We start from the raw sequence: 27,259 nt of genomic DNA on the forward strand, positions 1-27,259 counted from the left end.
AAGCCAAGAAAGTGCACTGATTATGGTGTTGGAGTACAGCCTAGAATGAGAGGAATGGAAAATATTTTGGCATCATAATCTAGGGACAGGTTTCTCTGCAGCATCACATCCAAAACGGCAGAACAGGCCAGAATCACAACAAGAATACAACTACAGCACATCATATGGTGGGGTGTGGCTTAGGCATTAGGCCCCAATGACATTCACGCAACCACCCAACCACCCATTCACACTCAAAGTGATTGTGAATTCATATACAATAAGAATGAGCGTGACTTGCTCTTTATTCTATATTTGAGAAAAAAAAACAAACATAAAATTACGTGTTAAATAAGCATCATTTCAGTGGGCCATTTTCGGTAAATAGTTAAAAGACCATGCTTTATATCTTAAAGGTATTCTAAAGGTTGTGTCACCGCCACTGGATATGGCACTACACCACCAGCATCTCAGACCAAAACAAATGCTTTGTTGGCCACAAGCCAGCTTAAGTCTCTCAATCCACAATGCACTATGAAGCCCAGTGAAAGCGGCCGCCAAACAAACAAGAAGCACAACAGAACAAAGTTACCCTGTCACAATCTAGCCACAACCATTAGCCCACGCTAGCATTGTCGTGATATCCTCCACAGCAACGCTAGCAGTAACCCAGCTAGCGATAGTAACATTTGCCAAGCAAATTCATAATATGAGTAACAGCAAGTTGGCTAATGTTATTCACTAATGTAAACAGCCATGTAACATTATGTAGCCATGAAGTTACTTACGCGTCGAGGAGAAGAAAAGCCAGTTCCAAGTCAAGCTGGAGCCCTTTAGCAGCTGGTAGAGCTCTCCATCTTGGTCCAGCCGGAACAAACGTTCACCAGGAGGGACTCACATGCACTAACATGCATGTACCTGCATGTACCTGCGGTAACGTCCATGCGCTGCCAGACTGACTATCAAAGAAGGAAAGAAAGATTACAACCACAGACTGCATTTCAACACATCAGCGGTAGTGTGATTTCGTTCTCTGCTCAGGACTCCATGTACCCGTATTTTATTTACATTACAAGCTATATTAAGCTAGCTTACTTGCTCCTTGTACAGAGATGAACATTGCGCTAAACCAGCTAGCTTAGTTGTTTACATTAACTTTAAAATGGCGTTAGACGCAGCATCAACTTACTGGCCTTATTTTACAGTGTTTTAGTTTTTTCTATATATCTTCTTTTTTTTTTTTTTTTTTTCAGTACATTATGTGGTTTTGTGTCTGGTGGCACATGAATTATCGGTTAGCTTTATGTCTGGTTGATGTCTCAAGAACCGTTGACACTGTTGAGAGGCTGCTGATAAACTTATCTTTTAGTTATCTAACTTGTACTAGCAATGAGCAGTCTGGAGTGAACTTCCCAGCCCTCTGTTTGGCTCATCAGCTTCGCCATTTACCTCTGGCTGTGTTTATCTACTTCCAAGTGTCCCACCCAGGTCATGTGGTCAGCCAGAAATTTTACGGTAACACTACAGGTGAAAACCTCCGTGATGGAGCAACAGACCTGCGGGCTCACAAACACACATAGACACCACAGGGGTGAACAGCTAAGCCTGCACGCTGACTGAGGATGTTGGAGTGACAGAGAGCAGTGCAGGCTTACCTGGTTACACAGGTGTAGGCTATTCGTCATCTGCTCAGAGGGGCTGTCGCCACCAGGTAGGTTTTACAGCTACAACCAGCCATCGTCCCGGTGCTGCCAAACATACCTAAATCCTTTCCTCTCGGAACCACTGAGATGCACCGTTAACGTTTCAGCGGGACATCCTCGGACTCTGAGATGAACTTAAAGTGGACAGTGAAACGATTTCTTCTCATGTCGTTTTCAATCTCCCACTTGCTGCTACTTGAGGGTGAGTCTGACAGTTTTAGTTATCCAAAATGTTACATTAGTGTAATAAAGTTGCCTACAGATATGGATGTGAACTACATTTATAAACATGGAGGGATATTAACAGGTTTAACATTGGTAATAAAGATTATTTATATTATAAAGTCATAATACCCCTTGAAGCATCAAGTATATTATAGGATTTAAGTGTCCTGATGTGAATTACTAAAATGTTTCTGATCTGACACTATAGCTATAAAAATGGTTTTATAATAGATAATTGATATCTACATTGACTGGTTAACAACTTAATGTTAATTGTACTAACTTTGTATTTAGGAGCTCAGAGCCGACTATCAGTGGCAGAGGGAAGACTACAGAGGTAAATTCAGGGAAAAAATGGAATGATTGATTTTCTGTCATTAATAGTGTGGCCAAAATGTAAGTAATATTGTGTTAAAAAAAAAACATGTTTTTTTTTCACGAATAATCTCACACAATTTTATAGGTTCACAGTGATGAAAGCATTTGCACTTTCTGTTTGTGTCACTAGAGCGTGTGACAGAGACAGCATACGAGTGTGTGTGTGCGTGCGTGCGTATGTGCACTTGTGTGTGTGAGGGTTCAGTAAAGAGTAGTTTGTCTGAATTCAAGTGGTGTAAAGTGCACTTAAGTCTCCCCTCTGACTGTTTTTTCCCACTAATGTGCATGTTTGTGTGTGTGCAGAAGGGCTAATGCACTTCGGAGGAAACGGGATCTCCTCGGGGAGGAGGTTGGTACACTACACCTAAGAGAACCAGACGAGGTCAGGGCACCCACATGCGCACACCCTAACCGGCACAAAGCTGTCTTTGTAAAGAATGAAACACACTCACTAACACATACAGTTTCTCCCACTCAACCTGATGCAACTTTTAACTTACAGCAGCAGGTACACCAACCATACAGCACTCTATCACTGATGCCATTAAAGCTTTAGAAGCATTTGAGGAACTGCTCTAAGTGTTCGTTGTTTTCCAAGACCTACAGACCACTGCTATCGGAGGGTTCTCTGTCACGCAGCATTTTACACAACTACACAGCCCGAGATGCTTCTTCAGGTAAATCCACTACATATGAAGTGATCCCAAATGCATTCATAGAAGCTTAGAACTATCAGATTGGCTGGGAAAAGTCAACTTGAATTTCTTCACGTCTCTCCCAGAATATTGCGGCTGCCTCAATGGTGGCTGGTGTCAGGAGGGCGGTGTGTGTGACTGTGCTCAGTTCCAGGCACTGGGAGACCGCTGCCAGATCAGTGAGTAATACACACACATCTACATATCTTCCTCTGGCGCAGCTCAGATTTACAATAAAATCATTCACAGAGCAACCCTATGGTTGACTTACAAGCACGATTCCTGGTATGCAATAGACTTGCTGGTTAGCATGCTCACAACTTTTTAATAACAGTTACACACTATCTAGCTATACAACAATGACTGTGTGTATGAGATTGTTCGTGTGTGCGCATCATACTCTCCGATCATTCAGCAAACGTTAATTACCTGCACACACTCCAGCATTAATCATCAGAGTTCCCCAGATCTCTTTCTCTTCCTCTCTCTATCTCTCTTTGTTGAAATAAATCCAAAACTCTCCAATTCCACCCACACCCCCCACCCCTACGCACACACACTTTACTCAGATATAGGAGCAGATATAAAATCACTTGAACTAAGGTAATAGGCTAAGGGCTGAGTGATGGAGTTTCTGGTTTCTATATTCTGAACAAAGTCCTTATACAGTATATCAAGAGAGCTGAGGTCACATTTATTGTAAAGACATTTTTAATTTCAACGAAGTAATTAAGTGTTGACACATGTTGGAAAGAATATAGCTCCTGATGGGCCTCTAACTGAACTTAAGCTTGAAATGAAATCCTTAGATTGACTATGTACATTGTTTATCATACTCAAGAAAACAAAGATAGTGTGAAATGGACCATACCAACAAGGTTTCTCAAAAAAAAAGACCATAAAAGCTTCATTCAAGACAAATTATCAAGACTCCCAGCTGTAATGCAAAAGTTGAAGATCAGGGTAATGGACCTGACCACATTTTCAAAATATTAAATAACATATATAACAAATATTTTGTTAATTTAAATGTTGGTATTTTGTAATCAACATATGTACAATGTCATTTACAAAATGTATCATTTTGGATTACCATTAGCATGACAAGCCACTCTCTGATAAGATTAGACTGATGTGAAGATGTGATTCACCAGCCTCCACCCCCTCAGAGTTCGAGAAGGGTCTCAGGCAGCATCTTGGCATAACCAGCTCTGGGAATTTCCTGTAACAAAGGGCTTTTTAGAAAATTCCGGTATTCATTTTCCGCTTGTAAGTTCAATGATCAAAGATATAAAGGTAATAAAAGAGATACAGTTTATGACTTGCTCTCTTAATTTAGTAAACTGTCAATTTCTGCTGAAATTCGTTTGTGTCACCACATGAAACTGATTCACTCCATCATTTCAAGAATCTTCTGAGTGCATTGCCCACTTTCCTCTCAGTACCTAACCAGGGCCAGGATAGAGACGGGATCTGCAGATCCTGGGGTCAGCACCACTATGAAACATTTGACGGAATATACTTCTACTTCCCTGGTACCTGCTCTTACATTCTGGCCCAGGACTGCCACTCAGCTACACCACAGTACACGGTGTGGGTAAGAGCATACTGATTTAAAATTACCCTTTGAAATATTTAACCAGTATGTAACACTTGGGCAAACACTGTATTGTGGCTCAGAATGCATGTTCTTTTACAGCAACACCAAGGTTCCATTTAAACTAAAATAATACACTGAATCAGGTAAAGCAGTTCAATACAGTGTTATTGAACTACTTAAACCAACCAAAATACTTTAACAAACAGGAGTTATATAAACTGCAATTGTCATATTCATTTGTTTAGTTTCACATTGTCTGCATTTGGAATGCAGTATGTTCCTCCAGAAGACTTTGGACATTTTTTATTTTTTCTGAGCTATCTCATGTAGCTTTTAAAACTCAAACTAAACAGCAACAACCAATTTTGCAAGTTCTCATTGAAAGGAAAAGTCTGGTGATATTTGTATTGTTCATATGAAAAAAACAAATCAAACAATGAATCTGTCCTGCTAGACTTATGTCTTGAGTTGAAGCAGTCAGTTGAAATGAAAAGTATAGTATATTATCCTTATATTTATCCTTAAATCCGACAAATACTAGTAATTAGCACTCAACGTTGCAACTTGTGATTAAATTGCTTAATATCTAAGGTCCTTTATTCCTTGTATCTTCTGACATAAATTGTTTGATAATCATAGCCTAAATTAAGTAAATTAAGTTGTTGCAGCAATTCAGATGGCACACCACAACGACCATTTGTGGCTGTTGCTGGCAGTGTCATCACCAAACAGGTGCCTGTATTTTTAGATTGCTAGCTCAGGTTACAGATTGTGGTTAATCGAACCTTCGACCCTTTCTTTAATTCTCTACCATTATCTTGTTTTCTCAGGTCCACAACAGCAGAGTGTGTGACGGGAGTGTGTATTCATGCCCAAGAGCTCTCAGCCTGTTCTTTCCAAATGAGGAGGAGATCCACATCTCTGGCTATCAGGTCCACCAGGGAGGCCGCAGGTGTGTGTGTGTGTGTGTGTTTGTTCCGCAAAGATGTAAAACAAAAATCGCAGAGATAGATTTTGAAATTTTTCGATAAAAACAACTCGCTAAGAACAGGAAAAAAACAACTCAGTTAATCACCATCCTGTCCTGACCAGAAAGTCACAACAGAGCATTATTATCATGCTTTTCAAAGAGGTCCCTTTCCCTGGTTTCTTTTAATGTGTCTGTCTGTGAAATATCAGGCTAAGTCTGCCTCAGACTGTAGGAGGTGTGTTTATTGAGCGACTGGCCGATTACCTACTGGTGAAGAGTGTGTTTGGCTTTTCTTTGGCCTGGGACGGAGGTTCTGGTGTTTACCTGAAGATGAGCGAGGAGCACCAAGGCGCCCCCTGTGGCCTGTGTGGGAACTTTAACCATGTTGCTGGCGATGACCTCACCACAGCTCGTGGTAAGACCGGCCTGACCGGCCCCTCATCCTCTTATCCATTCTCTCAGCACCCACTCACCTCAATTATTATTATTATACGCTCAACACTGATTCAGACCAATTATAGTAGCAGTGGGACTTGGAGAGACCACAGAGGGAGGACAGTGGAGAACTGATAGTGTGGGTTTGAATGGCTGGAAGGAGCAAGAATCCTTCCTCAGATGACCAGAAATATGAACTGCGGTCCCCTGCTTGTTAGAGCAGAGAGCTGTCCAGTAGAGTTTGGATGAGCTCAGAGAAAGAGAGTAAACAAGTGGAAAGGCTCTGGCTGAAGAGCTGCAATCGACTAGGTTTCATGGCACATTTACAAACACACAGTTTAAATCCGATTTCCTCTCTTAATATCCTTTTTTTTAAATCAGACTTTTATTTTAATGTTTGGTGTAAGTGTGTTTGGTGACAATAAAGAGGCAGAAATGCACGTGTGCATGTTTGAATGGTGAATCAACTCCATCTTTAGCCTGTGTATGTGCTAAACCATGCATTTTATCTGTTTCTGGTGGTTTTCGTCTGGGCATATGTGCTAGGTGTCCTTCCATCCTTAATATGTGTTGACGGTGTGTTTTAGGCATTCGTACTGATGAATCTGCAGTGTTTGCCAACAGCTGGGCAGTGGATTTGCCTCATGAGAGAGCTTGTCCCTTGGTTGATCTTGACTTCAATGGACCGTGCCAGTCTGAGTCAGACATGGATGTAAGAACCACAGAAACACTCACTCCACTCATTATTACTATTGGCATATACTCCAGCTGAATATTGATTGTGTGATTCACATACTGCAAAAGATGGAATGTAATTAGGCCCATCACATTACACATAAACAATTTTATTTTTAACTCAGGGAGAACCAGACTGGTCATTGTATGTTAAAAGACTGCAACAGTATTTGGTTTGCTGTGTCTCTTATTATGTCATGTGCTCTGTATTCATACCATACTGTATTTATTGTGAATGTGTGCAGGATGCCATAGAGAAATGCAGTGCGCTTCTCTTCTTCCCGTTTCTGTCATGTCATGAAAACATTGATCCAAATCCCTTTGTGGCCGGCTGTGTGTCTGACCTCTGTGTGTAAGTCAAAACGCTTCCATTGCTTATTGTTACTTGTTCATCCTTTTCTCTGTGTTGTTAGTGTAAATTGAGTTACAGTAATAAAACTTTTTGTATAGAAACCAAGTATCAAAAAAACATTTCATAAAAGGTTTTTTTTTTTTATTTATTTATTTTTTTTAAGATCTGATGATGAGGAAACGTTTTGTCGAGCCTTGGTTGAGTACACCCGAGCCTGCTCACATGTTGGATATCCAGTGAGGGAGTGGAGGGACAGCTTCCCTTCTTGTAGTAAGTTACCATTGCAGCTCTTGACATTTGAAAAATGGAAGATCAGTGCAAATGTTGTGTCCTGATGTATTTTGAGTATTTTTTAAAACGCAGGCTTTATTCTTACAAAACCATTTACCATCAACAAAAATATGGATTAATTTCAGAGCTAATTTCGTCCAGGATTAGCTCTGCTCTCTCTGTGAAAACAGATTAGTTATTTCATACATATATATTGTGTAAATAATTTATTTTATCCTCTGTAATCTGCCTTTGTGTGAAACTGTGTGTTTGTGTTTGTATGTAGATGATGGCTGTGAGGAGAGTTTTGTTTATAGAGACTGTATCAGTTGCTGTCCGCCCACCTGTACATTTGAGAAAGAGTGTCTGGGAACCAACCTGCATTGTCTTGATGGCTGCTACTGCCCTGATGGTATTCAAACAAAACTTTCCTAATTTCTGTTCTCTGCTCTCTGTTAATTGACCTTGAATTTACTCTTGTTTTCCAATCCTCTTTCCCGCAGGTCTTATCCTACAGAATGGAACATGTATCGCTGTTTCTCAGTGTCCATGTGTTTACCATGGAACATCATATGTGCAAGGACATGTGCTTCAACAGGGCTGCAGTGTCTGGTGAGTCTGGATGTGTATTCCCAGTGAGCATATATCATGGTCAATGTGCTGCTAACCCTAGGGTGCTCCTCTTTTTTAGTGTGTGCATGGGAGGAATGTGGAACTGCACTGAGAACAACTGCACAGGTAAGTTTATCCTTTAATACCATTTACAAACAAAAGATGAAGAAGTGGATTCAGATTCAATAAGTTGCCACTCTCTGTCTCCTCTTAGCGGAGTGCTCGGTGGTGGGGGATGTGTTTGTGACAACATTTGATGGTAGGATGTTTCTCCAGGCGGGGGCGTGTCATTACGTCCTGGCAAAGAGCCGCAGCGGTAGCAGATTCACTATCACACTGCAGTATACTACCTGTGCAGAGGTATTGTGACTATGGCTTACACACACACACACACACACCAATCTTGCAGTATCCTACAAAGATGTAACTAGCCCTCCTGTATGGTACGTGTGTGTACAGGAGCAGGTGTGTATTCAGTCAGTGACAATGGTGTTGGATGAAGATGTGGGTCATCAGATCACTTTGACCAGAGAGGGCGAGGTGATAATCGGTGTCAACCCGGCACCTGTCCTGCCTTATGTTGATGGTAGGAATCACAAAAACTTACAACAACAAACAACTGAATTTATGTGTCGTTCACACCAATGACTTTTTGTGCTCAAAAAAAAAAAAGTCCCTCACTCTTATTAATAATTTAATCTTTGATCATGAGTTTTATTGTTTGTCTCTGGGCATATAGATACAGTGGAGGTGCGGAAGCTGACCTCTGTGTTTACACAGCTAAAGGTAGGGATTGGTCTGAGGTTGCATTATGATGGTCAAGGTGGGCGGGTCTATCTGCAGCTGGAGAGCCAATGGCGTGGACAGACGCTGGGCCTTTGTGGAACCTTCAATGGAAATCTACGAGATGACTTCCTGTGAGCAAGTACTTCACAAATATAGATCAGTGTTGAAAATTTCACTTTACCAGACTGTGTGTGTGTGTGTGTGTGTGTGTGTGTGTGTGTGTGTGTGTGTGTGTGTGTGTGTGTGTGTGTGTGTGTGTGTGTGTGTAGGTCTCCAGCAGGTATGATAGAGGGCACTCCCCAGCTTCATGCCAATGCTTGGAAGGTGTCATCTGCTTGTGTAGCTCCAGTTAACCTGCCCATTGTAGATCCTTGTGAGATGAACCAGCACAATGGTAATTATGGTCTGATCTTGGTCTATATTCAATTAAATACAGGGAAATGGAACAAGTGAAGGGTGGCATGAATAAAGTCATACTTCACATGAAGAGGATTAACCTCTGCCAGCAGGCCTACATACTGCCCTATACACCCTGATATCCTAAGTATTATTGATTCCTGGGTGGCACCATGAGTTGTACAGGTTTTGGCTGCCAGTTTGTTCAGACTATAACTGTAAATATTTCAAAAAAAGTATTTTGTTTGTTTTTGTGTGTTCAAGTATTCTATGCATCCCAGTGTGAGGTGCTTCTGGGGAATGTGTTTGCCCCATGTCATGGCTACATCAGTCCAAACATCTACCAGCAGCAGTGCCGCTACCAGGCCTGTCACTGTGGGAGCAGCTGTCTGTGCACAGCGCTGGCTCACTACGCTTACCTCTGCTCCAAACACGGAGTACATATAAATTTCAGATCACATGTCTCTGAATGTGGTAAGTATTTAGCTTCTGGATCGCTTTTATTTATACTGTTTTGTGTTTAAACATCTTACCCAAGATGGTCACAATTTAAAACTGTGCACTAGTTTATGTATTCAGCAATTGTGTTTGTATCAGAATCAGAAAAACTTTATTGTCCATCACGTGGCACTGATAATGTATCTTTGATGTGGCAAACATTCAGTAAAAACATGCACACAGAACTGTGGAAATTAAATTGACATTCAGTTATATAAAAATGTGTATGTGTGTTCACAGGAGTGGTGTGTGTTGGTGGTATGCTGTACCACTCTTGTGTGTCATCTTGTGGGCGTTCCTGTCGGGCTCTGTCAAACACTGAGACATGTAACCCTGACGACTGTTCCGAGGGGTGTGGCTGTCCAGACGGCAGTTACTATGACGATGTGCGCCAGCGCTGTGTGCAGCTGTAAGACTTTACCACCTCATATATCATCTTAATGATGGTCATCAATTACCATTTTGCAGAAACTATGCACAGTGGTTAATGTAATTAAAAAAATGTCATCGGTTTTTTACTCAGGTCTCAGTGTCACTGTTACTCCATGGGTGGTGTGTCACAGCCAGGCGAGGTGACCTTCAGCGCCTCCGGCCCCTGGTGAGTCACAGCTGGCCTTGACCTGCACTGAAATGTGAAAACTCGCTTTGGCTGTTCTCCCAACTGCACACAGTGTAGCTTGAGTGATTGTCAAATGAGATGTAGAGCACTTAAACTAACCTTGTGTTTGATAACATTACTCTCTTTCCCAAACACTCACTCCTTTTTCTCTCCCTTCCTGTCTCCTCCATCAGTCTGTGCAGAAATGGGAAGATGGAGTGTGTGCCAGAGGAAAAAGGTAACTCTCCACACTCGCCCCCTCCCTTTGGTTCCTGCTCTCGTTCGTTTCAACAACAAAGTGTTGTTTCATGCTGTGTCCCTCTTGCTGAAATCAAGAGCCTTATGTCTGTAGTTGTAGCTTGTTTCCCATGACTGGCTGTTGTGGTTGATGTTTAAGGCGACTGGGGCATTGATTTTCGTGTGTGTGTGCGCGTGTGTGTGCGCGTGTGTGCGTGCATGCGTGCGTGCGTGCTTGCAAATTGTAGAGCCTGATAGTGAAGAGGTCGGGGAGTGTCCAGAAGGGAAAGTGTACCACAGCTGCACCGAGCAGAGAGGAGGCGTGGCCTGTGCACCAACCTGCCGTAACTTGATGTTGAACCTCACTTGCCCTCCTAACACACCATGCATCCCTGGCTGTGTCTGCCCTCCTGAGTAAAATAAGAACCTGCTGCCTTCCAATGTTGTGTATTTGTGTTTTTAAAAGACCTTAAAAAGTAATATGTATTCTAGTCCACTCTGCAAAACATACCATAAGCTTTTGAGTGACTTTCCACACTTCCAGGGAGTCACTTCTTGGTGTTCATTACAGTATCTCCTTTCAGATTCTGTAAAACACATGTAATGTAAAAAGCAACAACATGAGAACACAACTAGTAGCAACTGAGATCAGTGGCTGCATGGTAGCTAGAGTGTTAGTCAGTAGTCATCCGTCATTAATGGTCAAAATCCACATGGATAGTCTTTCGAAAGGAGTATTTATTGAAGGACAACTGACAGAACATTTACAATAGTGTATGCTTTTTTCATTTGGGAATTAAAAGCCTTCATCAAAGGCACCTTGACAATACACAGTGGTAGGTTATCTTATTTACTTCCCACACCTATAATGTATTCAAAATCCACTCCAGAGGTTACATACATAGGTTTTACATAGAGAATGAGGAAGTTTACTTAATGTGATGTGAGTTTTAAGTCACACATTTGTGTTGCTCTGTTCCTCCTATGTGAGTTATGTTTTGTCCATGAAGGCTGGTGCTGCACCATGGGGAATGTTACTATCCAGAGAACTGTCCCTGTGCCTGGTTGGGCCTTGAATACCTGCCTGGAGAAAGTGTGGAAACATCATGTTATAAATGGTATATACCTTTACTGTACTCCCTATTTGTATTTTCCCATAGGAAGAGAAACACCAGACTGAGCAGTGACACAGCTATATTATTTACAAAGTATTTTTTACTGCATTTAGTATGTGCGAGTTTGCATGTGTGGCATGAAATAGCAATTTTGTCCTACCTCTGTTTCTCTTTACTCTTCTCATCTACATCCACCTATCCATCTTTTCAGTGTGTGTCACCGTGGCTATTTTAATTGCACCTACTCACCATGTCCAGCTGTGTGTACTGTCTACAGTGACAGACACTATCACACCTTTGATGGCCTTGAGTATGACTACCACTCTGACTGTCAGGTCTACCTGCTTAAAGTAAGTAGAGTCTGTGTGTGTGCGGACCTCTATGAGTACTTTCTGGTGTGCACATTTGAGTGTTGCATGTGCAAGTAAAGATGTAACATGGTATTTTTGATGTGTGTGTGTGTGTGTGTGAGCGTGTGTGAGTGTGTGAGAGAGATGGGATGTGTAGGAGGAGCATTTCCTGGCCAGGAATGATTTGGATCTGGGAGAGAAAATCCAAGCCTGTTTCTAATCTTGGAAGAGAGAGTGGTTTTTAATTAGAGCAGATTAAGGTGTGTGTGTGTTTGTGTGTGTGTGCTGGTGGGTTTGCACCATGGTAATGCTAGCAGATATTGTGCAAAGCTGTAGCAACACAAAGAGACCAGTGTTCACTTCAAACCCCAGGGCTCTTGCGCTCCCAGGGATATAGAATTAGAATTAGCAGAACAGACCCAACAAACTGGTGGCCACCGTGCAGACCTGAAAAGTATGGGGAAGCAGCTGTCTTAATAGCCTAGACTTGCTTCCTCTTCTTGTCACCTCTCACATATCCAGAATGACAGTGTCTTGAACAGGTAGAATCAAATTTGAAATTTGAATTTTTGGACGCAGTGGCATTTGTAAAGGGAGAATTGTGAACAAACAAATTAAAACATTGTCTTTCTAAGACAGAGATGAGAAGCGCTGACGAGACTTCCTTTCCTCACAAGAGTAATATTTTGTCTTCCCCTGTGATCAGAGTGCAGGAGAAACCGAGGTGTCCATTGTTGCCCAAAACAAGGACTGCTATGAGAGCGGCATTGTGTGCATGAAAATACTGGTTATTCACGTGGGACTTACCAAAATCTACTTCACCGACAACTCTGGCAACCCAGTACGGACAATACACACACACAGTAACACTCTCTATATATCAATCAACTCAATTTACCGGGGTTTCTTTTCCTCTCAAAAATATATCAGTTAAATATATCAATAAAAATCCAGCGATTCCTGCTAGTACCTGCTAACAATACTTTTTCCTGCCTTAGAGCCCATCCACTGTTGTAGGTCGAGGGTCAGAATTTGAGTTGTGGAAAGCAGGCTACTACACTGTGGTCCACTTCTCCAATCAGGACCTGACCGTCCTCTGGGACCGCAAGACAACTGTTCACATCAGAGCTGGACCTCAGTGGAAGGTCTGGACTGGGAGTAATATATTTTGGTTATAACTGCTTTAAATTGTCCTGCGACATAGACTGGACTGTTATAAAAGGAATCCTAAAACATGATTGACATGACTCAGAGTCTGCTTTTTTTCCCTCAGGGCCTTCTCAGCGGGCTATGTGGAAATTTTGACAGTGTGACGGTGAATGATATGACCACCTCTAGCCACATGGAAGTCAGTAATGCACAGACCTTTGGAGATAGCTGGGCTCTTGGACAGGTATGAGTCAGCTTAGCTCCTCTCCTCTATTGTTTACCCATTTACCCTCTTTCTGTCTTTATCTGTCCTTCACTCACTAAGTCTTTCACGGCTCTCTAACTGTCTGTTGTTCCTGTAATTTATGTGTGCATGTCTCCCTCGTGTCCACTGTGATATTTAGGAGTAATCAGACACTCGATCACCTTGTGTGTGTGTGTGTGTGTGTGTGTGTGTGTGTGTGTGTGTGTGTGTGTGTGTGTGTGTGTGTGTGTGTGTGTGTGTGTGTGTGTGTGTGTGTGTGTGTGTGTGTGTATGTGTGTGTTTTAGTGCGAAAGTGACTACATAGTTGAACGACCGTGTGAAGGGGACTTAGGGAGACAGCCGTACGCCAAGAGGGAATGTGCTCTCCTCTACAGCGATGTCTTTGCACCCTGTCACAACGTGGTGAGTCCCATTGAACTGATGCACACACATACAAATGTCCCTACAGAGTGAATGCAGCTGTAGAAAGGTTATCTTGACTGCACCAGGGGAGTAGCAGTTGTTGAGGGGTTACAGGAACAACTCTTAACTGATCCCAGCACACTGTTCCCCAGAGAAAAATACCAAATGCCACATCAAGTGCAAGGCTACACTCATCTACAGACACACAGGTCCATGTTCTATTGCAGTATAGTATGTCTCATTGTGGCCAGCAGATGGAGCCATGTATATATGCACAGAAACATTATTTGGGCCATAAACCACCATAAAAACTGAAGCCAAAGATCACACCGGAGCACTACATTTACTCGACTTTATTTATATTATGCAAGTAACTAACACTTTCAATAGAGGTGAACATAATTGATATGTAAGTGTTAATCCTTGCATATTTCTGTTTAACAGTTACTTATGAAGCTTTTAATGTGTTTTATCACTTGATTATTGATGATGTGCTGTTCCTAATTAACGTCTTGAATAACTGCTGTCACGGCACCGGTTTTAAGCATTAATCCTCTGTCAATGACAAACAGACACACTCAACATGAAAACATATTTATATACAATCTGTTAATAGAGTACTGAAGAGTAAGTGAATCCTGTGGCTTTACTTGCATTCAATTTTTATGAAGTAGCCCTGATATGTTCACTCTGGGAAAGTATTTCTTAACATCTTTAACTAGTGGTTTCATCGGAGATATTATTTCTGTATTCCTTTCATCGCTTCCTTTTTCTGACCTATGTACTGTATAAGTTTGTGTGTTATTTGGGACTGCAACTATAGCATTAAAATATTGGTACAGGACATTTGTTTAAAGTGTAGTAAGAAAAACATTGCCTCGTACTTATCATTCAGGGGGCAAAGAGGCAACTGATCCTGCTCTTTTCATGGCAGTTTGTTTCTTTGCTTGGATTTATATAGAAAAGATGGTTTCACGCAAATAAGTAAATCCAGAGGATTTCAAAGCTTTAATCTATAAAGTCATGGTTAGAGGACAAATCCGAGAGTTTTTTTCTGAAGTCTAGCAAGAAGCTATGCGTCTCTTACTTTCAGACAGTGAATCGTATGTTCACTGTAGCTGTTCCAATTTTTTTCAAAAAGGAGAAGAAACATTTGAAAACACCACTGAAATTAGCCAAACATCCTCATTTTTGTGATTTCGCTGTAGTTTTCTCTACATCCTAATTGGAGAGGAGGAAGCCAGATAAAATCTATCTCTACATTTCTGATTCCAAAACTCACCTTTCTCAAGAAAAACACCTTCATTCTAATTCAATATGTAAGTGCCCTTGCTCTGCAAAGACAATAGTTTTTTTGGTTTGCGGTATAATCTGGATTATAGGGCAACTTTGGTCAGTGTTTGTTCTTAAACCTAAACAACTGCTACACTTTTATGACTTCAGTTTTATGACTTCCCTGATATTACCAATATTTCACAGATTTTCTGACTAGATTTTTTTAAGTGTTCATAAGCAATATAATGATAATAAAATGTCTGTAGTACCCCTTTAGTAACACGACTTTAATATTTAAGTGCAAGCCTGCTGCTCCAGCCAGGATGACACCGGCTAATCAATATCTGTGCTTGTCGTATCTTCTAAAATCAGAATACTAGAGATAAAAATTTTGCTCTAGTGAAGTATGCGGTATATGTGCATTACAGTAGCCGGTAGCGATTGTCAGAAACACATAGGTCCTGTTAATCTCGCCATTGGACGGACCAACTCATTGCTCATGCATTTTGTCTGTCTGTCATCCGAGCTCATCCGATCCCCTCTGCACCAGAGGTTGACCCACATTCCTTTATCCTGATATCTCATCACTCCTTCCCTGTCTGAATTATTGAGAACAACTCATCCCCTAAACAAGACCTCCCCTAGTTCCCCCCAGCGAGATTTGGCCCGGTTCGTTTTATGATTGTGTGTGTGTGTGTGTGTGTGTGTGTGTGTGTGTGTGTGTGTGTGTGTGTATGTATGTGTGTGTGTGTGTGTGTACGTGTGTGTACGTGTGTGTACGTGTGTACCCTCCAGGTGGATGTGGCCTGGTTCTATAGGAACTGCCTAACAGACACTTGTAATTGTAACCGTGGGGGAGACTGTGAGTGTCTCTGTACGTCCATCGCTGCATATGCACACAAGTGTTGTCAACGAGGGGTCACAATACACTGGCGATCTCCCTCTGTCTGTCGTGAGTACACACATACACTGACACACACATGCTCATAGTGCACTGGTCTACTCTATACAGATAAGGGATGTGACCCCTACTAACTTCTTTGACCCACTTTGACCAGTCCCTCTTTGCATCACCCACTATTCTGTAATTTTTCATTATATGTTGTCTTGTGATTACATCCATGTTACTGAAATGCTTTATAACTTTTTTACTCTCTTTCAGCCTATGATTGTGAATACTATAATCAAGGTATGTAGAAATATGGGTTGCTAATTTTCAGAGAGCTAATTGGTTGATTTTTGTTTCCAAATGTCAACCACTCTGATTCCCTGCTAGCTTGCCACCACACTAATTTCTTCTCTTGCTCCGGCACTCCCCTCACAGAGCTAGGAAATGGCCCATTTTCCTTGCTGAGTGCTGTCTATAATGACACCATGTTCGGAGTGAATCGCACCAGCAGCTCAGTGTTTCCTCTGGTAACAGAGAGACCTGGGCAGTTGCCTGCCCCAGGCCTACTGTTCAACTTCATGATCACAGCAGGGCTGCAGAAGGACAGAACATCACGTGAGTGTCAACATTCACACAATTATACACTACTGCTCTTTGTTTTGGGGGTACATTAACCCCCATTCCCTTATTTTCCCAGGTGTCCCTGTGGTGTCACTGGAGTCTGCTGAGAGACCAAACTATTTCCTTGTCGTGTCTGGGCGCAGCCGCCTTCAGTTGGAGCGCTGGACTCGAGATGCAGAGTTTAGTCGCAGGGCAACCTTCATCCAGCACCAGGGACTGTTTCTGCCAGGTCACACTTCATTTGAGCTTGTCAGCCAACCTGGGTTCTTTCTGACACTGACACGCACTTTTGCACAAGCCCAGAGATATGACACCTCAGAGGGCTTCAAAATGAGCAGCAGCTTCACATTGGAGGGTCAGAAACAAATTACTGTACCCAACATACACATACATGCATATGCATACACGCAAACACTAACAAATCAAGTATTTTTCCTCTTCTCTGGCAGAAAGCAGTTTTGTGATACCTTACCGTATGATGTGTGAGTGGCGCTACCAGGCCTGCGCGAGCCCCTGTGTCCACACATGCAGTGACCCAGATGCCACACGCTGCCAGTTTCTGCCTCCGTAAGAGGCTTGCCTCATTAAAAGCACTCATTATACAGCCAACATAATCTAGTCTCAAGTCCTGAAATAGGTTTTGTATGTTGCAGTGTGGAGGGCTGCTTCCCACGTTGTCCTAGGAACATGGTCCTTGATGAAGTGACTAGAAGATGTGTCTACACAGAGGACTGTGAGTACAACAGATGAGTTTGTTGTCTTAAAAATGCCATAAGAAAGGTAATATTTTTCTCATACAACACATAAATTAGTGTTACAAGTCTTCTTGGCATTCTTTTATGAATTTTATTAAGTAAATCATTTTTTTATAATATTAATTGTCTCCTCCAGGTGTGTCCCTTCCCCCGACTCCGACGCCCTTTGCATATGTGATAAGGTCCAACAGAACTACAACATCACCACCAACACCAACCACAACAACCACTACGACTACTACTACTTCTACCACAAGGCCGACAACTATCACTACCACCACCACGACTACGACCACCACCACAACCACCACCTCCACCAGAGCAACAACTACCTCCTCGACGATCAGGCCCACAACAACCACATCAACTACTACCACTCCTACTACTTCCAGTGCAACATCATCCACTGAGCATGTCACCAGTCCGCTCACCCCATCTCCATCCACATCTCCTCCTGCTCCGCCCACCACTACTGTTTCCACCACTCTTGCTCCTTCAACCCCACCAGAGACAACCACTCTCAGCACGACTGAAATGATCCCCACCCAAACCACAGGGGTCACTACGACCGTCACCACAGCAAGGCCCACCACTGTATCCACTGAGGGCACTACTTCTGCTCCACCCCATACTACCCTTATTTCCACCACCAGTCCTACCTCTACCACCATCACCGCACCATCAACACCAGAGCTGACTACCCCCGTAACCTCCGCCCCCACCTCCACCACTTCTGTCCTTGAAACCACCACTGCAACCACAACCACTTCTCAACCTAGACCAGCAGATACAACCATCACCATAGAGACCACCACCCCAACAACCTCAACAGTAGCTGTGACAACCACAGCAACACTTCCTACAACTGTGGAGCCCACTACTGAGCGGGCAACCACAGAAATAGTCACAAGTCCTGGCATCTCTCCTATAACAGAAGAAGCATCAACAACACCTCCGTTTCTCTTCCCCACTACTCCCTGCACAGTAAGTGTTGCTGTCGTAATTAAAGGTTAATGTACAGTCACATAAACACCTGAAAGATAAATCTGTGTATGGAACTTGACAAATTGCGACATTTATGCCATGTTTACTATGTAATTGATCACATTGATTACATCATCATCCTTTGTGAAAAAAGACCTATTACATTCTTGCAGTACAAATTATGCTTTATGCTGTATAGGCTTTCTGTGGATTGGTTAGTATAAACATTTCATTATGAAATGTTTTAATTGTCAATAAACATACTATTACCATACGTATCAATGCACAGTCAAAAGAATGTGTATGTGCAGGTTGATGGATTTAGAAACTGGAAAAAAAAAATCAACGTACAGAATTGTTTTGTGTTTACTAATGGAAACAAGTCTGCAGATGGCTATGAAGGAGTGCTGTGGCATGTAGACATGCTTTCTAAAACAAAAGGTGTGTGACTCCACAGCCCCCGTACTCCTACCGTATCGACGAATGTGCAGAGCTGATCTGTTTCAATGGAGAGCTGCTGCTTCACAACTCCTCTCTCCACTGTCGCTACAACACCACCCAGCCCCAGTGCAGTCTGCTGGGCTTGCCCATCCTCATCAACACAGACCCCTGCTGTCCTCAGTGGCAGTGCCCCTGTAGGTTTGGTTGTTTATGTCAAAAATCTGACTTTGCTATTGGTCCAGTAATAGGAAGGATGAGTGATTAGAACCCATTGTTTGCTCAGATGATGTGTTTGATTTTACTGATACGGCTGGCTTTTCCCAGGTCGCTGCACTGTGATGTCAGACCTGCGTGTGATCACCTTTGATGGCAACAATGTAGCCTTGTATGATAACGGCTCCTACATCCTGGTTAACCTGCCCAGAGAGACTATTATTGGCACTGTGGAGAAATGTCCAACCAGCCAGGTAACATACAAAGAATAAAATATGAACTGAATCTTAAATCAAACAATTTTTTTTTTTTGTGAAATGTTTTCTTTTCTTTGTAGAGTGTGAACTCCATCAGAAGGACTGTGAGTACAGTCACTTCTCTTCCCTATCATTCCCTACAGATGTGTTTGCATCAGAATCAAAAGTTACGCATTCAGTAAATATTAATCTTGTATCATTACATTCTGTAATTTCACTCTGCTACAGAATCCAACAGGTGGGACATCTGGTCTTTGCTTTAAGAAGCTGAACATCACTACCTCCTCCTACAGAATCATTATCAACCGACTGGATCGCAAGGTGACTCCCTTTACCTAATTTACTGCCAAAAATTCAACTTATGCCTCTTAATGTGATTCTTGTTCCCCCTTCGTGTCCATCTGTCTCCAGGTGACAATGAACTACAGACCTGTCAGGCTCCCATTTTCCCATCACTCCCTCTATGTGGAGGACACAGGCAGCATGTACTTGATTCATACACCTGGTGGGGTCAGCATGCAGTGGTATCACAGCACTGGCATCATGGTGCTGCAGTACATTACTCCTCATAATGCATCTGTGCCCACTCGAGGCCTTTGTGGTGAGTTCACACACACATACACACCTGCTTTGACTGCGTCAGCACCAGCCTCATTTATCTGAGTGCTAGACATCAGCACCTAAGGGCTTAATGTCTAAACAGCAGCATCACTTTGACTTGTGTCATTATGGGATATGACAATTTGAGATGTTGAGAGCCACTTGGTGTAATTAGGCAGGTTCACAAGCACATTATCTCACTCAACAGTTATATTGCTCACTGACAATGCAGATGTATAACTCACATCGACACATACACCAAACATTTGTCTGACCATTATGCCAGGTTGTTGTGATGGGAACCCAGAAGATGACCTGAGGCTGCCCAATGGCACAGTGGTCAGAGAGGTGGGAGACATGATGCTCTTCCTGCAGGCGTGGAGAGTGCACACTACCGATGAAACCGAACACACACGCAGGGTCGGAGACAACTGCACCACAGGGGATTGTTCCACCTGTCTCTCCATGCTCTTCCAGAGAGCCTTCACACCATGCCACAGCAAGGTAGCTACCGTATTCACAAAGTGTTTTTATTGCAGAGCATGTGTGTTGTTACTTTGTCATTATCTCTAAACATTCTCTGTTTCCAGCCTTTCCAATGTGAGGATTTAGGTTTGTCTTTATTTTATATCATTGTTAATTGAATATCTTGGGGTTTAAAACTGTTGGTCGGATAAAACAAGCTGTTTGACCACATCGCTATGGAGTTTTTTTATTACATTTTAAAGACTAAATTGTTATTTGGGTAATCCAAAAAATATTAATAAATAAAGAGGCTAATCAATAATGAAAATAATCATAATGAAACATGACATAATTGTGGCCTGGTTGTGAATTTGCAGGTGCCTCCGGAGCAGTTCTGCGACATCATGTGGGCAGGGGACCTGCACTACAAAGATCACCAGTGTGATTTTCTGGCGGCGTACGTGGCAGTCTGCTACACACATCAAGTCTGCATCAGCTGGAGACGGCACAACTTCTGCCGTAAGGAGACACGGGCGAAGAAATGACACACACACATGCAGATGTACTCACTCATGTTTCTCATTTGTTCATGCATTGCTAAGCGTCTGTCATCCTGTAGCACTGCGATGTCCCCCTGGAAAGGAGTATCAGCCGTGTGTGAGCACCTGCACCAGCCGCACCTGTTTGAACAGAGAGTACTATGAGGAAACCACCTGCTCCTTCATCAGAGAGGAGTGTGTGTGCCGCAGTGGTACCATTCTGCACCGTGCTGACTCCCCTTACTGCGTAACTGAGGATCGCTGTGGTGAGTGAAAGAGTAATTACATGCATTTGTGATGAAAACTGCACTGTCAGAGAGTCTGAGTGAGTTTTGGACTGTGCTTTATATCAATCCTAGACTCACATATAGCTGCATCGTCTGTGTATTTACTCGGCTATGTTGTATCTAGTGTGCACAGATAACGAGGGTAACCCCCGGGCCCCGGGCGAGGTGTGGAATGGCTCTGCTCGCGGCTGCTGTCTTTACAAATGTATGGAGAATGGCTCTGTGGTGGCTGTTGAACCAGACTGTAACTCTGTCCCTACACCACTGTGTGAGAGGGAGGGAGAGTATGTACTGGATGTACTGGAAGAAGGAGCCTGCTGCCCCAAGAAGATCTGTGGTGAGTTTAAAAGTTGTCAAGCAAATCATTTGGTCCCTGATATGAACTTCTAGAGATTATGATTCAGAGATGAGGGTTTAATGTTTTTTTCTTCATTCACTCTTTAAGTCTCACTCTATAGCTATATTATATTGCTGATGATGGTTCATCAGTTCTGTAGCTAACCAGTATCCCCTCTAATTTCAGTCATCAAAAATCATAGTATTTCAGTGAACACAAGACCCATTAAATCATCTTTCTTTCCCCTTTGTTTTTGCTCCTTCACTACCTGTCAGAGTGCAACATGACCATCTGTGACAGCGAAGTTCCACCTTGTGATAATGGGAACAGGCTACTGATGGGTTACAGTGCTCTATCCTGCTGCCCAGAGTACCGATGTGGTACAAACAAACTTCCATTTTTTAGCTTTTTAGTGCAAAGCTTTCAGACTTTTGAAACTTTCTGTTGACTGTGATATTGGGGCTTAACTTTTGCTTTCACTAAACACTTTGCTGTAAATGGTCTTTAGAGTGTGACCCCATGGCGTGCCCTCCTGTCTCTGCCCCCGACTGCAGGGAAGATCAGTTCCTAGTGGAGGTCAGGGGGCAAAAATCCTGCTGCTACTCTTACCTGTGTGGTAAGTTTTAATTGTGGTTCACAGGTCAGTCTAAAACTGGACGTCTTTGGTATGGGTCGGCCATCTGCTGTGTCTCCATTTTTGACTTTTTATCTTAATTACAGCAACAAAACTGTGTTTGTTGTTTGTGTTTTCTGTCTGATCAGTGTGTGAGTCATGTATTGAGCCCATTCCAACATGTTCACATGGAGAAATTCTGGCTGTGGATTTAAACACCACCAACAGCTGCTGTCCACAGTATCATTGTGGTAAGTGTGTGTGTGTGTGTGTGTGTGTGTGTGTGTGTGTGTGTGTGTGTGTGTGTGTGTGTCTTCAAAGTCATGTTTATAGTTTCTTCCTGTGTGTCTCCATGTGTTGCAGTGTGTGATGTCAGCCTGTGCCCTGAATCACCTTTGAGCTGTGCACCTGGTCTCTCTTTGGTTCAAACTGCTGTACCCGGGCATTGCTGTCCACAGCATCACTGCGGTACACACACATGCACACACATAAATCCTATTTGTTACTGGTGTCAGTTCACTGCTGCGTTGAGTTGATGATTGGAATAATCTCAGACTTTGTTATGCCTGTCATGTTCTTGCATAAGCGTCAAGCTAGCTCTCTCTTTAACTTTCTTTCTGTCACTCCCAGAATGCCAATGTGATAGCTCCCTCCCCATCTGTCAGGTGGTAAGTCAGCAAAAAGCTGCATCACAAGTCACTATCTAAACAGGTCTTTGCTAGAAGGAAGAAAAAGTGAGTAAATTCAGTTAAGTCAGCTGTTTTCTGTTTTCTCTCAGGGGGAGGTGTTGGTCAAGATTCCAGACAGCAGCACCAATTGTGGCTGTCCTCAGTATATATGCCGTATGTATAATCCATGCATGAAAGCACACAGACACACCTTTCACTCCTGTGACAATAGACATGCTGTAGACATTATTTATTCACTGCTTCAATTTCCAGGCTGCCTGGTACCTGAATAGCATGAAAAACCTTTGTCACTTACAGTATAGTTATTTATCCTGTTTGTGTTTGTGTGTGTAGAGAAGGCAGAGGTGTGTCTTTTCCAAGGGGTAACAGTGTTGGGACCAGGCCAGTCTCTGGTTCAGTACTTTGAGGGAGAGCTGTGCTACACTGTCCACTGCCTAAATCACAGAGACCCAGACTCTGGCTTCTACGCCATGGAAATCACCTCTGTCAACTGCTCCCAAAAATGTGGACCAGTATGCATTCAACACATTTAACACATTTCGATAGATCACACCGTAATTGCTCTACTCGTCATTCATTCCTGCATTCGCTTCATCTTTTTTTTTAGCACCAGGTGTATTTTCCATCCTCAGACCCTCAGGTGTGCTGCGGCTCCTGTAAAAATGTTTCCTGTACTTTCACCAATGAAAACGGGACATCAGAGCTTTTTGCTGTAAGAACAAATACATCCACATGTTTCCCAATCCTCCCTTTGTCAGGCAATACTGATTCTGATTGTGTGTGCAGGCAGGGAGTTCCTGGGTGGAGAACTGTACACGTTACGACTGTATGGAAACAGCGGTGGGAGCAGTGATCCTTGCATCTGGGGTGGTTTGCCCGCCTTTCAATGACACAGAGTGTATTCAGGTCAGAACCTCTGAATGTACTATATTTGGGAATTTAAGGTTAAAACTCTTGATGCCACTAGTTGTTTACATTCATTTTTCTAATGCACAATAATAGTTTTTTTTTATGTAACAGTTCAACTTTTATGTATCAATTAAGACTTCTGACTAATTTATTCGTGAACTCATATTATGTATTAAAATGTTAAATGGTGTTTCCCATTAACTCTCGTTTCACATCTCCTCCCCTTGCAGAATGGCGGTGTGGTTCAGAGCTACGTGGACGGTTGCTGCAGGACATGTGAGTCTCCAAATTTAATTGGTGCTTCTTGTATTGCTTTGAGCTGTCAATCAGATGGGTGAGCGCCTTGTTGCCTGGCAGTGGATGGGCTTAATGGCTGAGTGGTTGGGGGTGTGGCCTGTTGAAGGGGGTAGAGATAAAAACCTTTTATTGGCCTATCACTACATTTCCCATGATCCCTGGCTTTCCCAGTTTGTCCCTAAATTTTCTGCTGACATATTCATGAGCCAGAACAGCTCAGATGGAAGAAATATTTGATGGAAAATTGAAGGACTTAATAATTAAAAGTTATATAGAATGATAAAATATGGCTGTACTCAACATTAAAAAGTCATTGCTAAGTCAATACATAACTTCCTGAACTTTCACTTGATTGAGTAATGACACATGAAAGTTGTGTTTATGAAACTTTTAATAAACATGCAGTGGTGACATTTTCTCCCTGTGGATTTGGCATCGCAGCCTCTCCCGCTTGCCTGCTTTCGCAGTGAACTTGCAGTCTGGCCAATCAGGGTGTGCAATGGTGAGCGTTTTACCAATGAGGAAGCGAGATGTGCAGGGTTAAAGTTTGCCCTGCTGAGCTGCTCTTTGTAGTACATCAAATGACTGAGTTCCTTGGCTGGCTGCCTGGAGTGACTCAAAAAAAAGAAGTGAAATCCATGTGCTTGCCAGCTGTACTGATTCCATCCTTCTATGTGTTTGTGTGTAACGTTAACTGTGTTTTATGAACCAAACGTAACCTTGTGTGTGTTCTCCCGACGTCCTTTGAACCGGACGGCTGCAATCCTGGCGATGCTCCCAGGTTCTGGAGTGGGTGTTTTACCGTTTACCGTTAATCCTGTAACTCCCACTGGTAGTACTAACTGTGACACAGGTACCACCACTCTGCACTGTTCCCACTTGCAATGACTCTTTGGCACCCTCACACTCAATGACTCATTCACTTGCACTTTCAACCTTTGGGTGAATGTGTGTCTGTTTTTGTGTGTGTGTGTGTGTGTGTGTGTGTGTGTGTCTGTCTTTTCATCTCCATCCTCACTCTGATTAACCCCCAAAACACCGTATATCACGGACAACATTTAACCCTGCAGAAATATCTACTGTGAGACCGTTCATCTGACAATGAGAGATGTTAACTTTAATAGAAAAGACTCAATTTAAAGCCCTAACACCACTTGTGTGACAAAAAAAACTCAAGTTTAACACTGATCCACTGGAAGAAGCTGAAGATCATTTACTCTTTTCATGCATTCCAGCCTCACACAGAATCCATTTAACTGGCTTTGATTGACTTAAAAACAAGGTTAAGTTTATGTCAGTAGCCAATTGGCGAGCTGGATCTCTGCTGTGAGAACTGTGCCCCCCTCCCCTCCCCCGTCACCCAGCTGTCAATCAAGGCAAGATCCTACTGCTGGGCAACAAAGAGCCCTGCTCAATAGGCCTTTCGGGTTGTGTGAATGACAGGTCTCTGTGGTAAAATGATCAGAGATTGTGTGTGAGCATGTGTTTGCCAGTGTGTGTTTCTTTGTGTATGTTTGTACTTGCATCTTCGTATTTCTGAGCGTTACCTCTGTGTGTGCATCTTATTTCTGTGTGTAATGTGTATAGGTAAAGAGGATGGTAAGACATGCAAACGCGTGGCCATTCGGACTACTATTAGAAAAGATGACTGCAGGAGTAATGCACCGGTGAGAGAGATGAGAGAAATGCAAGCATGAAATGAGGAGGCTGATTTAGCTGAGAAAAAAAAATACTGCTAAAAAAAAATTATGCATTATTTTCTATTATTGTGAATTCTCTTCTCCCATCATCATCCCCTCTCCGTCCTCTTACAGGTTACAGTGTATTCTTGTGATGGGAAATGCCCGTCTGCAACCATATTCAACTTTAACATCAACAGTCACGCCAGGTTCTGTAAGTGCTGCCGCGAGAGTGGACTACAAACCCGCTCCGTCTCACTCTACTGCTCTCGCAATGCCACAGTCGTGGAGTACAACTTCCAAGAGCCTGTGGACTGTTCCTGTCAGTGGAACTGAAAAAAATCCATCCAGGCAAAAAAAATTAAAAATTAAAAAATGAATGCAACCTTAACAAATGATGAGACTGTCTGATTGAAGGAATGAAGGGGTGAGTGGGTGGGGGGCATTAGGTTTTTACAGTACTGCTGAACAAGTATGAAAACCAGCCATGTTTTATTTTACTTGTCACTATAGTACACTTTACAACACTGGCCATGAGTCGTAGTTGTAACTAAAATATATTGAAAATAACTGATATAAGTGGGAGATATTTTTCAAGTAGTTTTTGTCTGCTTTGTCTTCATTTTCTTTAAGACCTGCTGTGCCAACCCAGTCGGGTTTCTAGTGCTTTCAAGCGATGGTACAATGCCATTAGCCTCTTATTCTACTGCATATTAACAGTAGATAATCATGTTGACGCAGCAGTTGTTGCATTTTTTATATCCACTGTTGGGTTCAAACACTGTATGTGGATTTTAGTTGATCAGAAATGAATTTAGCCTTTGTACAAATGAAAGTGTTATGGGATGCTTTGATTCCGTCTAAAAGTTTAATGAGTTTCTAAAATGTGATCTTTGTCCTTTTATGTAGTTCCCTTATTTTCAAGTAAAGTAGTAGAATAAAAGATTTAACAGTATGTTTGTCTGAATGTTTTTTCAAGGCTGGCTGTGTCCTCAGGACCTGCAATGTGTCCTTTTCACACTCCCTTGTCGTTTCTCTTCCTCGAACACACATACTCATCCTGATTCAGCATCTGTAGTGCTGACATGTGTTTGTGTTTCACCTCTGAAAGGTTATTGCTGTGTGGGAGTCACCTCTTCATAACAGAACCCCTCAGCGGACTCAGCTCTCCATCTGTCCATCATGTCTCCCTTTCACATTCCTGTCATTCCACTTGGACCAGTGCTTCCACCACACCCCATCTCTGAGCCAAACCACTCTCACCGCTGAAATGTTTTCAACAATTGCAGGCACATACTTATTTTAGAGGTTACATGAATTCAAGAAAACAAAACATTAGACCTGTCTGCCTTGACTGGCTGCCTGACTGTTGCTCATGCAGAGGCATGAAGCTGGAGGCGTTGCCCGCTGAGCACATCTCAATTCCCCCAGAAAACACCACCACCATCTCTTATCTTTCTCCTGTTCCCTTTAGCATACCCCACATCTCCCGCCTCCCCACCTCTCCTCTCCTCAGGAGCCCAGCTTTGGAGTGGCCATGTGCCCGTTGTTGCCATGGTGAATTGCTCTTATCCTAACAAAGAGGCAGAACAAATTGGGTCGAACTCATACATGCACAATCTCCCTCTCTCTCTCTCTCTCTCTCTCTCTCTCTGTCCC

At 42.7% G+C, this 27,259-nt stretch overlaps 1 protein-coding gene across 1 annotated transcript; it reads left to right on the top strand.

Moving 5' to 3' along the window:
- Window positions 1-1,709: 1,709 nt before the first annotated feature.
- Window positions 1,710-26,555, top strand: otogl (otogelin-like). Its single transcript, XM_056386789.1, has 58 exons — window positions 1,710-1,884; window positions 2,202-2,244; window positions 2,589-2,634; window positions 2,884-2,962; window positions 3,067-3,159; window positions 4,423-4,577; window positions 5,411-5,532; window positions 5,760-5,965; window positions 6,573-6,697; window positions 6,966-7,072; window positions 7,236-7,342; window positions 7,629-7,754; window positions 7,846-7,954; window positions 8,034-8,080; window positions 8,169-8,314; window positions 8,414-8,540; window positions 8,694-8,871; window positions 9,010-9,134; window positions 9,401-9,610; window positions 9,875-10,043; window positions 10,158-10,232; window positions 10,427-10,470; window positions 10,718-10,883; window positions 11,480-11,587; window positions 11,796-11,934; window positions 12,641-12,775; window positions 12,933-13,079; window positions 13,208-13,327; window positions 13,634-13,750; window positions 15,821-15,977; window positions 16,188-16,214; window positions 16,350-16,529; window positions 16,612-16,890; window positions 16,985-17,102; window positions 17,189-17,268; window positions 17,427-18,274; window positions 18,732-18,909; window positions 19,040-19,182; window positions 19,266-19,289; window positions 19,414-19,506; window positions 19,597-19,786; window positions 20,072-20,289; window positions 20,628-20,769; window positions 20,870-21,055; window positions 21,201-21,413; window positions 21,689-21,793; window positions 21,922-22,029; window positions 22,176-22,277; window positions 22,390-22,494; window positions 22,657-22,694; window positions 22,805-22,868; window positions 23,049-23,227; window positions 23,323-23,427; window positions 23,502-23,621; window positions 23,855-23,900; window positions 24,703-24,774; window positions 25,509-25,588; window positions 25,736-26,555. The coding sequence occupies exons 1-58, from the start codon at window positions 1,812-1,814 to the stop codon at window positions 25,934-25,936; spliced, it is 7,845 nt and encodes a 2,614-aa protein (XP_056242764.1). The 5' UTR covers window positions 1,710-1,811; the 3' UTR covers window positions 25,937-26,555.
- The last annotated feature ends 704 nt before the right edge of the window (window positions 26,556-27,259 follow it).

This window comes from Seriola aureovittata, chromosome 10 (genome assembly GCF_021018895.1).
Source record: "Seriola aureovittata isolate HTS-2021-v1 ecotype China chromosome 10, ASM2101889v1, whole genome shotgun sequence".
Classification (NCBI taxonomy): Eukaryota; Metazoa; Chordata; class Actinopteri; order Carangiformes; family Carangidae; genus Seriola; species Seriola aureovittata.